The 14,101-nt window shown below is 40.4% G+C and overlaps 1 protein-coding gene across 2 annotated transcripts in view; it reads right to left on the bottom strand.

Moving 5' to 3' along the window:
* The window catches only part of fras1 (Fraser extracellular matrix complex subunit 1), a 294,733-nt gene extending 282,739 nt beyond the window's left edge, over positions 1–11,994 (bottom strand). For both annotated transcript variants that reach the window (XM_042420806.1, XM_042420807.1), the window contains exons 1-2: positions 11,546–11,994; positions 6,252–6,283 (exon numbers count right to left, since the gene is read on the bottom strand). In XM_042420806.1, coding sequence (XP_042276740.1) covers positions 6,252–6,283; positions 11,546–11,612 — 99 coding nt within the window. In that variant the 5' untranslated portion in view covers positions 11,613–11,994. The remainder of the gene's footprint in view (positions 1–6,251; positions 6,284–11,545) is intronic.
* Positions 11,995–14,101: the final 2,107 nt, after the last annotated feature.

Here is a 14,101-nt window from a genome sequence, read left to right as displayed (position 1 = left end):
CTCGAGGTGCCCTACATTTTGATTCCCTACAGGAACGGCGACTTGCAATGCCAGGAATTCAAGCCTTGAGGGGCAGGTGATATATTTGGACATGGTGCTGCATGTTGCCGAGCCCTGCTGTCCTTCACTGTTGTATTTCACCAGCGTGTCGGGCTTGGTGGCACACTGCTCCGGTACAATAAGCCTGTTGTTATTTCAATCTGTCAGGACGCATGTAGTACACGTTACCCGCAAGCCTCTTTAGCTTCATACTGTACAGTGTTCGGGTGATTATGACAAGTCACATGGGCTCCTGTGTGCAGGAGAAGGATGCAACAATATTTACTCATATAACTAAGTACAGTTTTAAACTACTGGTGCTTTCTGAGTGAATCTTCTTGCAGCTGTTTCTAATTATTTAGCAGATTAAGAGATTGCAGTAAACATGAGATAAGCACATTAAGTAAACTTATTTTAGCTTGACAATACATTACATTTCAGACATTGTCAAAAGACTTTTATGGTCCCGAAACACCGAGTCGAATGTGAGCCATCAGTGGACCGACACTGAAGCACAGTTCAGTATCAGTGACTGTCCACTGCCTGTATTGTTTGCTGAGTGTCTGATTATTGTTCAGATGATTGTGTGTGCTGAATCAGGGGTCGAAACAGTCTTTTTTACTTCTTCACTTTTCCAAACTTTATTTGAGATTCTGTTAAAGTGTTTTTCTTTTTCTTATGATTAGAGATGCATTGTGGAAAAATGGACGATTACCTGAAGCAGAGCTCCACACACGCACCCCTACTGTTTGGGCTTTGTTGTGATAAAAAACATCAATATTCATGATCCACTGAACTGGCTTATAATATTGCTAGCCCACATCCTTGCTTCAAACTGAACTAGAAAAGTTAGATAATAAATATCAAAAGATGTTGTGACATCATTTCAGAATCGGTTTGTTTGAATGATGCTGTTTCATTACTTCAAAAAGTTGGTAAAATGCTTAAACACTTAACCAGGGGAACTAATTTTGCACCTCAGCGTGTGTTTTTCCAGGTTTTATATGTGTAGAAAGTAGTATAAAACCTTCTGTGTCTCCAGAGGTTGGTTGGTTGGTGCTGAAGACTACAAGTTTGATAATGAAAAAAAAAATCTGAAGGTGTTGAGTTAGAAAAAATTAGCTCCTCATCTCGGCTAGCAAAGATGGCTAGCGGCTCCAGGCTACATTTGCTGCTACTAGCATAACACACCTGCAACTCCGAACCAAACTACTATTGCATTCTGGGAAATGTAGGTGCCAGGTTATGACAAGGAATGTATGGAATAAAAAAAGACTGTAAATGTTACAGGAGTGCAATGCTAAATTGGTGGAGCACAGTTTTAAAGGTTCACATTTTTTTAATCTGTCTTGAAACAATTGTTACATCCACAGATTTGAAATAGTCAGAATTAATTATTGGTTGATGACCGTCTTCCAAAGTTAGACTCTTTTTTTCCACAAGGAAATATTGAGGAAACACAAACAGACTATAAAAGTTACAGAGAATATCCATCTGATGTGACCAAATCACACAGCTTTGCTTCTACTTAATGCATTTTTACACAAAACAAGGATCTCGTCTCTTATATCGGAATCATGTTAGAAATGGATCTTCATGGCCAGTTTGAATAAGAGAACAAGATTACGTTCCATGTTCATTTGAGCCATATGAATATGGTATAAAAAACTGTGGACTTATCCTTTAAATAGCATCAATAACTGCAAAACTCACCCCAAGACCATGAACTTCCTGTTCTCTATAACACTTGATCTTTAAGTAAAGAATCTGAGAACGTCTTCGACCACCGGCAGCTATATTTAGGACGTGATGTAAGAGTCCACGCTGACATGAGCTGACAAGATCGGGATGTCTAAGACGACCTGAGGGTGACGTCATTTAAGACCTCTGTTATTACCCAGACGACACAGGCTCCTCTGAGCGCAACCTTTCTGTGGGTCTGATCGGATTCATCAGGTTACAGGACTGAAGCTGCGAGACAGCTGACTGGTGAATGATTTAGTGCTGCTGTGGAACATCAGTCAAACACCAAATCTCCGCTGGCTCGCTCGACAACTTGTCAGTAGAAACTCAACCGACGTGAAGGTCTAATCAATGAGAAGTCGACTCTTCTCTGTGGGAAAATGTAAAGATCCACTCTCCTGTGTCCGTCTTTTAATCCATCTCACATGATGTGCTACATGTAAAATCACCGGGGCATTGATTAACGAGTTTTTGAAGTTAACCCACATAATTTTACTTTTTGCAGAGAATAACCCACACTGATGGAAAAACAGTGTATTTGATTCAGTTTTTATTGAATATTTCTAATTAGCTGTGCCCACAGAGACAAATTTTAACACTTGCTATCGCTATTTTAGAATCAACACTGGATTAATTGAACAAACAATTAATGATTTGGTTAAACAATTTGACAGATGTCAGAAAATTTGTATTTTTTTTTCATTTTTTCAAAGCTGTCAGCTCCCAGTACTGTTTTTGGATATTGTTATCAATGCAGAACTGGTGGTTATGGATGTTGTTTTTTTGGTGGATGTGGGTGGAAGTAGAGGACCTCCTCTCACATGTACAGGTGTTGATTGGTGATCACATGACGTGTCCTTTATCAAAAGAGAGCTCACTGCTTTATGCAGAAATGTGTCAGCAGACTTTTCAGCATATTGTCTTCAGATGTCTTGTTTTGTTTAATTAAAGATACTCAGTTTACCGTCGTGTATGACACATAAAAGCTTCAAATCCTCCAATTTGAGAAGCTGCAGACAGCCAATTTTTTTTTTTTGAATTTCTGCTGTAAAAAAAATGACAAAAAACGATTATGCGATTATAAAAAATAGTTGCCAATTAAAGTTTCTGTCAATCAGCTACTTCAGCTCTAGTTTTTAAGGATTGCAGAGAAAATTCTTGGAAGAATAATTTGGTTATGTTCAGATCTAAAAGCCTGCTTTTAAGAAAAGAATGGAAAACACAGTTACGTGCATGTAGCCTGTGGTTTTATATGCCTGTCATCTCACATATATTTGTGCCTCTATATAAATAAATATCTGTCTTTTTTAATTTAGATGTGAAGGATGATGAGAGTTATTGTTGGTATAAATGAAGCTGAGAACCAAATCTAATCAAATAAAGAAATTCAAGTCTGGAAAAAGAAGAAAGACGAGCCTGACGCTGTGTGTGTGTGTGAAACTGTTTTTTGCTCTTATGATTATTTTAACCACAGACCTAAACCACACAGAGAGGAGGCCTGAGGGCTTCTATAGAGACCTGCACTTTAATCTGTACGGGGGTGTTTTCTTTTTTTTCCATTTGTTCCTATCTTGCCGACCACTCCAGGTGTTTGGGGGGGGAAGTTCTTCACTTTGAACTCCAGAAGGGCCTTTACCCGACTGTGTTCGAACATGCCGGGACATCCCACCTGTCTCCCTGCCGTCTCCTTTTTTTCCCACAAACCCCCTCCTCTTCCTTTCCCTTGTCCTCCACCCCCTCCTCCTCCTCCCTCCCCCTCCTCCTAAAACACTGACTCAACCATTTCTGTCTTTACATCCTCACATCAACAAATTATCCTCCCCGTCAAAGGCAGGGGAAACGTAAAGCGGCGAGGCAGGATGTGTTCTCATGCGTTTACAGGATTGGAGGTGGTTGTAGGTATGTCACAGCTTGCTGTTTCGAGCTTTACTGTAATTATACTGATAACACAGCAGGAAAGAAGCAGGAGTTCGTCCTTATTCTGCCTGGGAATCACAGCTCTACTGCTGAGTACCGTGTTTAAGGCTTTTTAAGAGAGATTACAAGTTGTTGCAAGACACAAGTGGTGTTTTTCTGAAGTGCACAGCAGCAAATTTCATTCCTTTTCACTTCAGTTCGACCCGTAAATGGAGACAGAGACATCTTAAGGCTCGAATCACCAAAAGTATCGTCTATGCTGATACTGTCTGAAAATCTTTTTCATCTTTCTTCCCAAAAAATCCTCATAAAAAAAAACTACAGTAGGTCTAAAATTCAGGTCGGCGAAAACGACCTATAGTTACGTTTACGCCATCTAGCGACTGTAGTAATGGCTTTTCAAAACTTTTACAAATCAAGTTTAGAAAATAGTGATGTTTTATGGTGTGACAACACTGTGATTAAGGTCTGGTTGGGTTTAGGCACAAAAACCACTTGGTTAGTGTTGGGAAAGCTCATGGTTTGGGTCAAAATGATCACTTGAAACCTGGTTTTCATTCCCTTTAAGTTACGCAACCTTCATTGTCATGGCAACAGTAAACACCACAACATTACATTTTTTTTAAAATGTCCCAACTTGCGGTTTGAACCAAGCGGCAACCTCCGGAGCTGTAAAATGAAGCCAATGCGGAAGTGCCAAAAACTGCAGTTCCTTGAATGACCACTTGAGGCTCCAAAAGCGAGTCAATCCCCATAGACCCCCATGTTAAAATGCCCAACTTTACAGCAGAAATAAACATGTTTACAACCTGGTACAAACAACGGTTTTGGTCTCTGTAGCTAATTTCCTCTTTCATGACAACTGTACGGGGGGTGAATTTTTTTATAACTCACCCGTTATTTATTTTATTAAGCTGTAAAGTTCTACATAATGAAGGACATGGCTGCTTTGAGTGACAGGTCCACCAGCCACTAGGTGGCTTGTTTCAGCCATTCGGCCCCGCCTCTTTACCCATTTTTGATTGGCTGGGAGTTAGGCAGAGTCACGTACTGCCAAGATGGCGACGGCCGGAGCGGCTCACTTTGAGCTTCAAAACCGCTCTTCAGAAACCAACGGGTGACATCACGGTAACTACGTCCATATTTTTATACAGTCTATGGTTTGAATTTGCGGTTGGAAAATGGGATGTGAACAGTGGTCTCCTGCAGCAGAGTCTAGACTATCTATCCAGCTATCCACCCAACCCTGTTCCTCCTAACAAGTCAAAATCATCATATCAAGTCAATTTATATTGACGTCATCTGAATTGCATCACTTCCCCGGGTCATAACTCCTACAGCCGCTGGATGGCGTAAACATAACTATAGGTTGTTTTTGCGGGCCTGAATTTTAAAGCTATACTGTCATTTTTCTTGTGAGAACAGGCTGTTTATCTTCCTCACAGTGGAAAAATGCTTTGAAGCAGCATTCAGACCATCGCTGGATGCAGAAACTACAACCTGGCTGAAGTTATTCTGTCAGGATTCACATCTCTTTTACCGCCACCACATCTCCTCTTTGACAGGGCCTTCAAATGAATTATTTATGAGCAAATACAGATCTGAACAACTAATTCAATGAATAAAAAGTGCAAAGAGAAGTTTGAACGTAACCCATTTTTATCACACAGCTGCGATCAGGAAGGAGCTTCCATCTTAACGGCATCAGATCACAAACTGGCAAACTACAGAGGGGATGTGGGCAACATTAAATACATTTAAATGATCTTAGATCTGTCCATGTTCTGCATATGCTCTCAATATAAAATATATCTAAAAGAAGATGTTGGCAAACAAGTTATCTCTGTCTCAAAAGTCCAACTCATTGAGTTTTAAATCTCCTAAATAAGAACGTCGGTGGGCTTCAGCTTCCTGAACAGAGGAACGAGGCGACTTCACATCCCATGAAAGCCTCGAGCAAAACACGACAACTTTAAAACATCAAAATAAGTCACGAGCCGGGATACGAGGAACCCGACAGCGGGGTTTAAAGAATGTAAAACAACAGAACACCTCAGAGCGAAACCCTGGATGTTCGCCAATAACCCAGCAGAGAACGACGTGAATAAAGCTCATCACAAACTTCTCTCTAACTTTGAAAAGAGCTCAACCTTCTCTCAGCAGAGGCAGCGGGAGTCGGCGGCGGCAGCTTTTTTTTTCCTTTTTAGCAGCCGGGCCCGCTGCCGAGCTGCATCATGCTCTCTCATTGCCATTATCATCCACAAAGTCAGTATCCGGCATGCATTATAAATGAGACACATCTACTCAGACAACAGAGGGATGTGCAGCAATCCCTACTGATGATACATACAGCTTTTACCACCTTTCTCTGCATATACACACTCTCAACAACTCCATCCGTCAGTCATGCTAACCTGGTAATGTCCCCCTGTGAATAATACATGAGCAAATACCCATCATCCTAAAACTGCGAGCAGACAGGAGGGAATTTAAACCGGTGATACTAGAGAGGTAAAATGGGACAGGACAGAAAAAAGGGGGGGAGCACCTACCGCATACAGAGATCCCTCGTAGATACAAGCTCCTAGGATGACAGAGAGAAACAGCATTAGCATTAGAGAGTCCAGTCATGATCACACGTCTGGTATTCATATGTCATGTGACAGTATTTTTTTTTTTTTTTTTTTTTGGTACGGATTATGTAAAAATCTGTATTTATCATTCTCGCAGACACTCGGGTCAAACAGCGGATCAGCCGTATAGAGGACGAGGAATCAATTTCCTTCAAACTGTAGGATGTGAGTTCCTGTAAGACCTCTGAGTGTGTGTGTGTGTGTGTGTGTGTGTGTGTGTATGTGTGTGTGTGTGGGTGTGTTTTGCCGTCAAACTCTAAAAGTGGTCGATACGTCTCCGCAGCACGGACACAATGGTCAGGTGAATAAACAACGTCTGAATCGCAGCGGGAGACAGGAGAATAATTCAGGGACACAAAGTCAAAATCTCCCTGACTTGAAGCTAATACATGAAATTATCATAGTTTTTAAAGTTCTCTTTGTTACAAGAAGTCAAATTTCAGTGATGGAAGAAGTATTCAGATCCTTTACTTAAGTAAAAGTATCAATACAACAATGTAAAAATGCTCCAAAAAGTCCTGCATGAAAAATCCTACGATTACAAAGTATTATGAGCTTGATGTAGTTAAAGTATTGCAGTAAAAGTACATAAGTATTATGAGCTTGATGTAGTTAAAGTATTGTAGTAAAAGTAGTGGTTTGGGCCCTCTGACTGATATATTATTATATATGACATCATTAGATTATTAATAATGAAGCATCAGTGTTAGAGCACCATGTTACTGTTGTAGCTGCTGGAGGTGGAGCTAGTTTACACTACTTTATATACAGTTAGCTAGTTTAGTCCAGTAGTTCCCAACCTAGGGGTCGGGGCCCCTCCAAAGGGTCAGCAGATAAATCTGAGGGGTCGTGAGATGATTAATGGGAGAGTCTCTCTCCTAATAATCAATAATGTCTCATGCTGTGTCTCAAATCACATACTTCTGTACTTACACTTAACATTTTGAGCGCATGAGTGCGCTCACACTGAGAAGTATGGAAAAATGCACTGTGAGAACCCGGATGGTGCACTCAAAACGGTCAAAAAGTTGAGTGTGGAACTATGGACACTTCTCGCCCTCAATGGTCGCCATCTTGGCTACGTAGCGGAAGGGGAGAGACCTTTTTTCAAACAGGAAATGGCGGCCGAGTACGTTTTAACTACGGTGAACATCACCACATTATACAAATGTAAGTTATACATGTGTTTTTTAGCACTAAGCACCACTATACTGTTGTCGGATATAAGCCATCAGTATGTTTTTTGGGTTAATTTAGCAGTCTGTAATGATTTGGTGTGCAAACGATAACGCGAATGCTAACGCTAGCTAATGCTAACGCTAGCTAATGCTAATTTGCGATCGTCATTTCCAATAAGTGCACAACAGGCATGTTTGATTTGAGACAACACGACCCTGTAGAAATTCATGCGCTACGCCAGTAAATACATAGTGTACACAGTGTACTACATGAAAGTGTACTAACAGAAGTATGTGATTTGAGACACAGCTTTGGATTATTGTCATTTTCTCAGACTCAGTTTGTCACGCTAAGCCCTACATTGACAAACGAAGACGTGACTACAACTCGATTTAGCTCAGTCAGACTGCTAATGTTATTAGCTTCAGCTGAACTTTGTCCCTCATCTCTTACAGAAGTCTCACACCGGTTCCTAAATGGACACAATATGAACGAGCGAACATCAGATTGTTTCAATGTTTCCCAGTGAAGATGTCTGAACCTGCTCCGTGCGTCAGCAAACAGGCTGAACGACGTGTCGCTTCTTTGAAAAATCAATCGCTGTATGTTAGGAAGAGGTGTCAGTCTGAGGGAATATTAATTTCCACGTACCAGCATGTATTATAATAAGACAGACTTGAAAAAAACTGAACTTATCCTTTAATTTCATAATAAGGACACACAAACCCTAATATACACACATCTTTTACCTGTGGTGTCTGAACACCTGATATAATCCCCTGATAATATATATTTAGTATCGTAAATATTTTGTTTTGTGAGAAATAAACTTTCAGCCACATTTAAACTAAACTAAAGATCTTGGGTATTATCATCATGTGGAGCCTGTAGATATTTAAAAAAAACAAAGAAACATGCAACCTCTAGACTGAAATAGCGAGGCACTGATGATTATCTCTGCTCAATTTGAGGGCTAAATGTTAAGAAAACAGACGGACACGCGCCTCAACCTGAGGTCTGAACCTCACTAAAACCCAGACTGGAGAAATGTGAGATGCCTCGGGAAGGCGGGGGGGGGGGGGGGGGGGGGGGGTGCAGCAAGAGGTAAACATTTACCATAATGGTCCACATGGGAAAACAAGAGTAGAGATACAGTTGTAATTCTCATACAAGATGCCAGAGACAGAGACTGTTTACTGCTTCATGCTGTTGTATCTTTATCTCTCTGAACAGGAGATCGTGTTTACTGCAGAATGTAATCAGGCAGTTGAAACAACTCTTGGCAGATGTACAAAGATGGTTTACAGTAGAGCTGAGCGATGTATAGATATGATACCGATATCATATGATATGAGACTAGATATCGTCTTTGCATGTTGTAATATCGCGATATGGCGTAAATTTAGTCTTTTCCTGGTTTTAAAGGCTGATTTACAGTAAAGTGATGTCATTTTCTACTTGCCTTTAGTCTTTTTATCCACATTTCTGATGATTATTGATCAAAAATCTCATTGTGTAAATATTTTGTGAAAGCAACAATATCAATATTGTGGTGATATCAAGGTATTTGATCAGAAATATTGTGATATTTCATTTTGTGCACATCGCTCAGCCCTAGTTTGCTGAACATTTAAGCTCTGCAGCAGGAGTAAACTGTTTCTCATGACCATTTTTAACAGGAGTCAGGATTTCAACGCCACACGGAGAAGAGAAACAGTCTTAAAGGGTCAAAAACGGCAACTTTTGGAATAAAATAACAACTTTACTGTGCGAGTGTGTGCATTTTGGTGTGAACTTTGACCAAAATGCTGCAAGATTTTAGATTTTCTTTAAAAAAATTGCAATGAATTGACACCTCAGTGAAAAAATACACTAATTTTCTCTTCATACTGTGTTTAAAAAGTACAAAATCTTCTTTTTTCACACATTCTTCCATATTTTGAATGTGTCATAGTTTGCCAGACGAAAGAACTGGTTGAGGATTGAAGAGGCATCTCAGCATAAGAAATGTTTAGTTTTTTAAAACCCACTTTCACAAGATAATGATTTAATTAACATCATCTCCAGATATCAAACACTTTTTTTCCCCATCACATTTTTTCTTGCGATCACACATTTAAACGTCTCATCATCTTGTTTTTCGGTTTCATCATTAAAAGAGAGACGTGACACTACAAAGGCTTCACACGTGTGAAGTCGCAACCGCAAGAAAAATCATCATCCGATATCTCCGGATAGCGAGCATCATCATCATCATCTCAAGATCGTCAGATTATCAGCTAACAGTGACAACTCTCACAAGCCTCCCGAAGAGAAATAAAAGATCAGGGGGGGGGGGGGATTTCATCTTTTGACAAACTTGTAACGACTTCAGAAGAATCACCATTAAAATGCTGCAGCCTGAACACCTCACTGTCAGGAAACTTTCCCCTCCGGATCATCTTCTCCTCCTCATCTCAGCATCCAGCACTTAACGTCAGTAATATTTCAACTTTTATAACTGTTTTGCTCTGCTTGCCAACACCCACGTGCTGTTGAAGGAGGCGAAGGAGCATCTTTCTTTATGAAAGTTTGTGCTGCCAAGCGGCTGAAGAGAGGATGCTAATGATTCTGATAAATATCTGGAGTCTGCTGCTGCTGCTGCTGCTGCATGTGAGCGAAGGGAAACTCGTGCCGAACTCTAATATTAATAAGTTTGATATGAGGAAATGGGGGGTTGAAACCTTGAAAGGGTCAATTCAGTAACAGCACAACCTGCTTTAGATTCTGCTCCTGACTGATGGGAATTGTGTAGCTGTGCACGGTCAGACCTTTCCAGATTTGATGCAGAGTTATGAATATTTAAACGGCACAGAGGCTACAGAGCAGGATCGGTTTCAAAGACGTGTTTAGATATTTAAGAAAGTAGTGCATATTCACAACGGGGGGGGGGGGGGGGGGGGTCGGTCAACTCACTTCACGTGTTGCTTTTTTCTATTCAGATTCCTTCACAGTCTGTAGAAAAGATTAAAATCACAGGAGAGTTTCTTCTGGTTGATTATAAATATCCTGACATTTCTTCTTCACTTCTTTTAAATTAAGACTTTCTCAAACTGACTTTTCTATCTCGCTAAGCATCGATTTGGTGATTTGCAGAGTGATGTAATAGATTTCTTGTTAGATTTGGGATAAATGAGGTCTTTTAATGCATCTAGAGGACACACAAGTGTTGTTTCAACAGCATTGCTACGGTGATACTTCAATGTGAAGCAGGTTCTAACCTCACAATCAGAATATAGTCACTGAAATGCTGTTTAAACAACTTTTTCAGCCCTGCTAATCACCTGATCAATGCCTCCTGGGATGTAAACATACTAGAAGGGATAAATCTAACTAATATGGTGTAAGTTCCCTGCTCCACTTGATGATGAGGTAGAGGCATTCAAAAAAAACCCCACCATCAAATGATTCTTTGTGTGATATCAAAGAGTTTCCTTCACATCCGCTCCTTCTCTTTCTGGAGCAAATCCTGAGGCTGGAATCACACAAACTTCTCTGTTAAATCTCTGCTCTCAACCCTGGGAAACAATAACCTGCTGAGGGGGAGTCCCAAAGCAAGGTCCTGGCCCCCTCCAGGGGTCCTTGAAGGAGGTCCGGGATGTCCTCAGCAACGTGAGGAATCATTTATATTCACCAGTGCTTCATTCAGTTGATGAAGGAGTAAACAGCTATTTTACTGATCACAACTTTCTCTCACCAGTCTCTCCTTGTAAACAGATTTATGATTCACAGCTGAAAGTAGAAGCTACGGGCTAAATCTGATGAAACTGTCCCCTCGGGTCATTAAAGATTTACTCTGTTTTACAAATTTGGGGTGTGTAGCTGTAATGTCAGTGTGTGTGTGTGTGTGTGTGTGTGTGTGTGTGTGTGTGTGTGTGTGTGTGTGTGTGTGTGTGTGTGTGTGTGTGTGTGGTGGTCCCTGACAACCCCTGACCTGCATAACAACCCGAACAACTGGTTTGGTGAAAGAGAGACCCAAAAAAAAAAATACCAACCATGTATCCCAGTGGGGACGGTGAGGATCCCAACCAGAGCGCCAACAAATATCCACCATCCATCCATGTTCGCAGCCAAAAAAAAAAGGGGGAATTAAATCCAAAAAATCCAGTCAGGAAGAAGGGTAAAAAAAACGCGCGATGTGTGTTTTAATCTCTGTAGCTCTAATGAGAGCAGCTGTGCATTATTAGTGTCCCGACGTTGCCAGAAAACAAGCAGCGAAAAGGTGCAAGAATCTTTTAAATTGTTATGGAAAGAGCAGGAGCGGAGCAGGAGCGGAGGCACGGAGCGCACCGGGTCCGACTCCTGAGCGCTGCGCTCCGGGTAGGAATGCGGCGCAGTCCCGAAAAACCTGGAGAAGTAATCCACCCCCCCTTCTTCTTCTTCTTCTTCTTCTTCTTTCTCCGCTTGCTCACTCACTGCTCTGCCGGTCTAAAGACTAAACTCTGCCTCCCCCCCCCCCTTAAAAAAAAAAAAAAAATCACCAGATGCAAGGTGCTTTTTTTTTTTCCTCCTTCACCAGCAGCCGGTTTAAAAACCGAGAAGCATGACGGCGAGAGAAGGTGAAGCGGCGGGACATGCGCGGCGTTTGAAGTCACTTCTTGCGGTGCAGCGGTCTTCTTGTCCTCCCCAAGACCCCCCCCCCTCCTCCTCCTCCTCCTCCCTCACCCTCCTCCTCCTCCCCCCCACCTCTCTCTCTCTCTCTCTTCTTTTTCTTGTTCGTCCTCCCCTCCTCTCTCCAGGAGGACGTCCCACCTCTCCTCTGCTGCTCCCACCCTCCACCACCTCCACCTCCACCTCGCATATATAATCTTATATGATGGGAGATGTTTTTTTTTTTTTTTTTGGTGGGGGGGGGGGGGGGGGGGGGGGGGGGGGGCTGTAATCTCATTTACAGTTTGCAATCTCGAGTTTTGAAATATATAAAAAATAATAAATAACTGTTTTCCTCCGCACAAACTCTCTGGAGTTTCTACTCAGCTTATCATAAAAACACAATTTTATCACCTGTGATGTCATTATAATATCTCTGTTTATTGCTTTAGGGGCATTTGGTAAGTCTGTGGTATTAAATACTCACTTTAATAAGTTTTTATGGCGTGTTTATGGTGATTTTTATCCCCGGTTATATCATTCTCAGTCTCCTGTGAGGAGTGTATGGTGACTTTACTTCACCTAATGGCATTTTTATCCTCTATGATTAGCTTTATTATAATCTAATCTTATTCTTATGGATATATCTATACATATGTTTATTTGTAGAGCTCATTTCATACACAAAGGGAATTCAAAGTGCTTCATATAGTCCATTAAAGCAGCATAAAAAAGTTAAAATGTAAATTAAAAGAAGAGAAACTTTATAAATTAAAAAGGTATGAAGTTCAGTCAAAGACAGTCCAGAACCGACTGACAACATCTTCTACTAAATAGTGAGTTCAGGGCGATGATGTCATGCTATATGTCACTTTATATTAAATATGTGTTTAAAGCTGTAACGATGAATCGATTAGTTGATCAACAGAAAACTAATCTGCAACTATTATGATAATCCACTCATGGTTTCAGCAGTTCTTGAAGCAAAAATGCCAAATATCTGATGGATCGAGGTTCTTTAAATTGGACTTTTTGCTGCTTTTCTTGGTTTTACATTACAATGAATTCAATATTTTGGGGTTTTGGACTTTTTGTCGGTCATATCAAGACACTTGACGATGCCTCGTTGTGCTCTAGGATAGTGTGATTGTCATTCTTCATTGATTTCTGATGTTTTATAGACCAACAGGTGAATCAATAATTAAAATTCCTACATGTGTTGATCTATATCTTATAAGGCTGAAGTTTAAAACCTGGTGGTCGGGACTTCCTGAGGGGTCACAGGGTGATTAACAAGGTTGGAAAACAAGGAAAAACTATTTTTTTTTTTTTTTCCTCATAAAATACTGACAGTTTAACTTCTTCAGGCTTCTGAAGAATGTGTGATGAGATATTTACTCTTTGGTTGAACTTCTCACAGACATATACAACATGTGCAGAGGGGTCTTAAGTAGACGTTTCTTTGTATGAAGACGTCACAAACCATAAAAGATTGGGAACCATCGTTACGGCATCACTTTAATAATCCTACGAGGACTTCATTGAGCTTTTTTAGTGACCTTATGTCATTTTTCACAAAGAACTGCTATGAGCTTCTCAGAGAAACATGTTTTCATTCATAGTTGCTGCATGTCATGTAAAAGTTGGGAAACAGGTGATAAAGATGATCCAGATGATCTACTTCAGTCACATTTACAGCTGGAACACACTTTTTTATTGTGACTTAAACATATTTTTATCACCTATTGTGATATAATATTCATATTATGTTGTTACAGCAATGATATCCGACTCTATGGTACGTCAGATATGATATATTGTATTTATTAAAGTTATGACTTTAGTTTCATTAATAATTGCTATAAGCTTAGCGGAGGAATTCTTTCCCATTAATATCTGATGATGATTAAAAGTCAGCGCAACTTTAATATACTTTACAATAGTTTTATTCCCTTTATATC

The sequence above is a fragment of the Thunnus maccoyii genome, chromosome 9 (genome assembly GCF_910596095.1).
Source record: "Thunnus maccoyii chromosome 9, fThuMac1.1, whole genome shotgun sequence".
Classification (NCBI taxonomy): Eukaryota; Metazoa; Chordata; class Actinopteri; order Scombriformes; family Scombridae; genus Thunnus; species Thunnus maccoyii.
The sequence above is the reverse complement of the archived record's forward strand: the minus strand, read 5'-3'. Positions and strand labels throughout refer to the sequence as shown.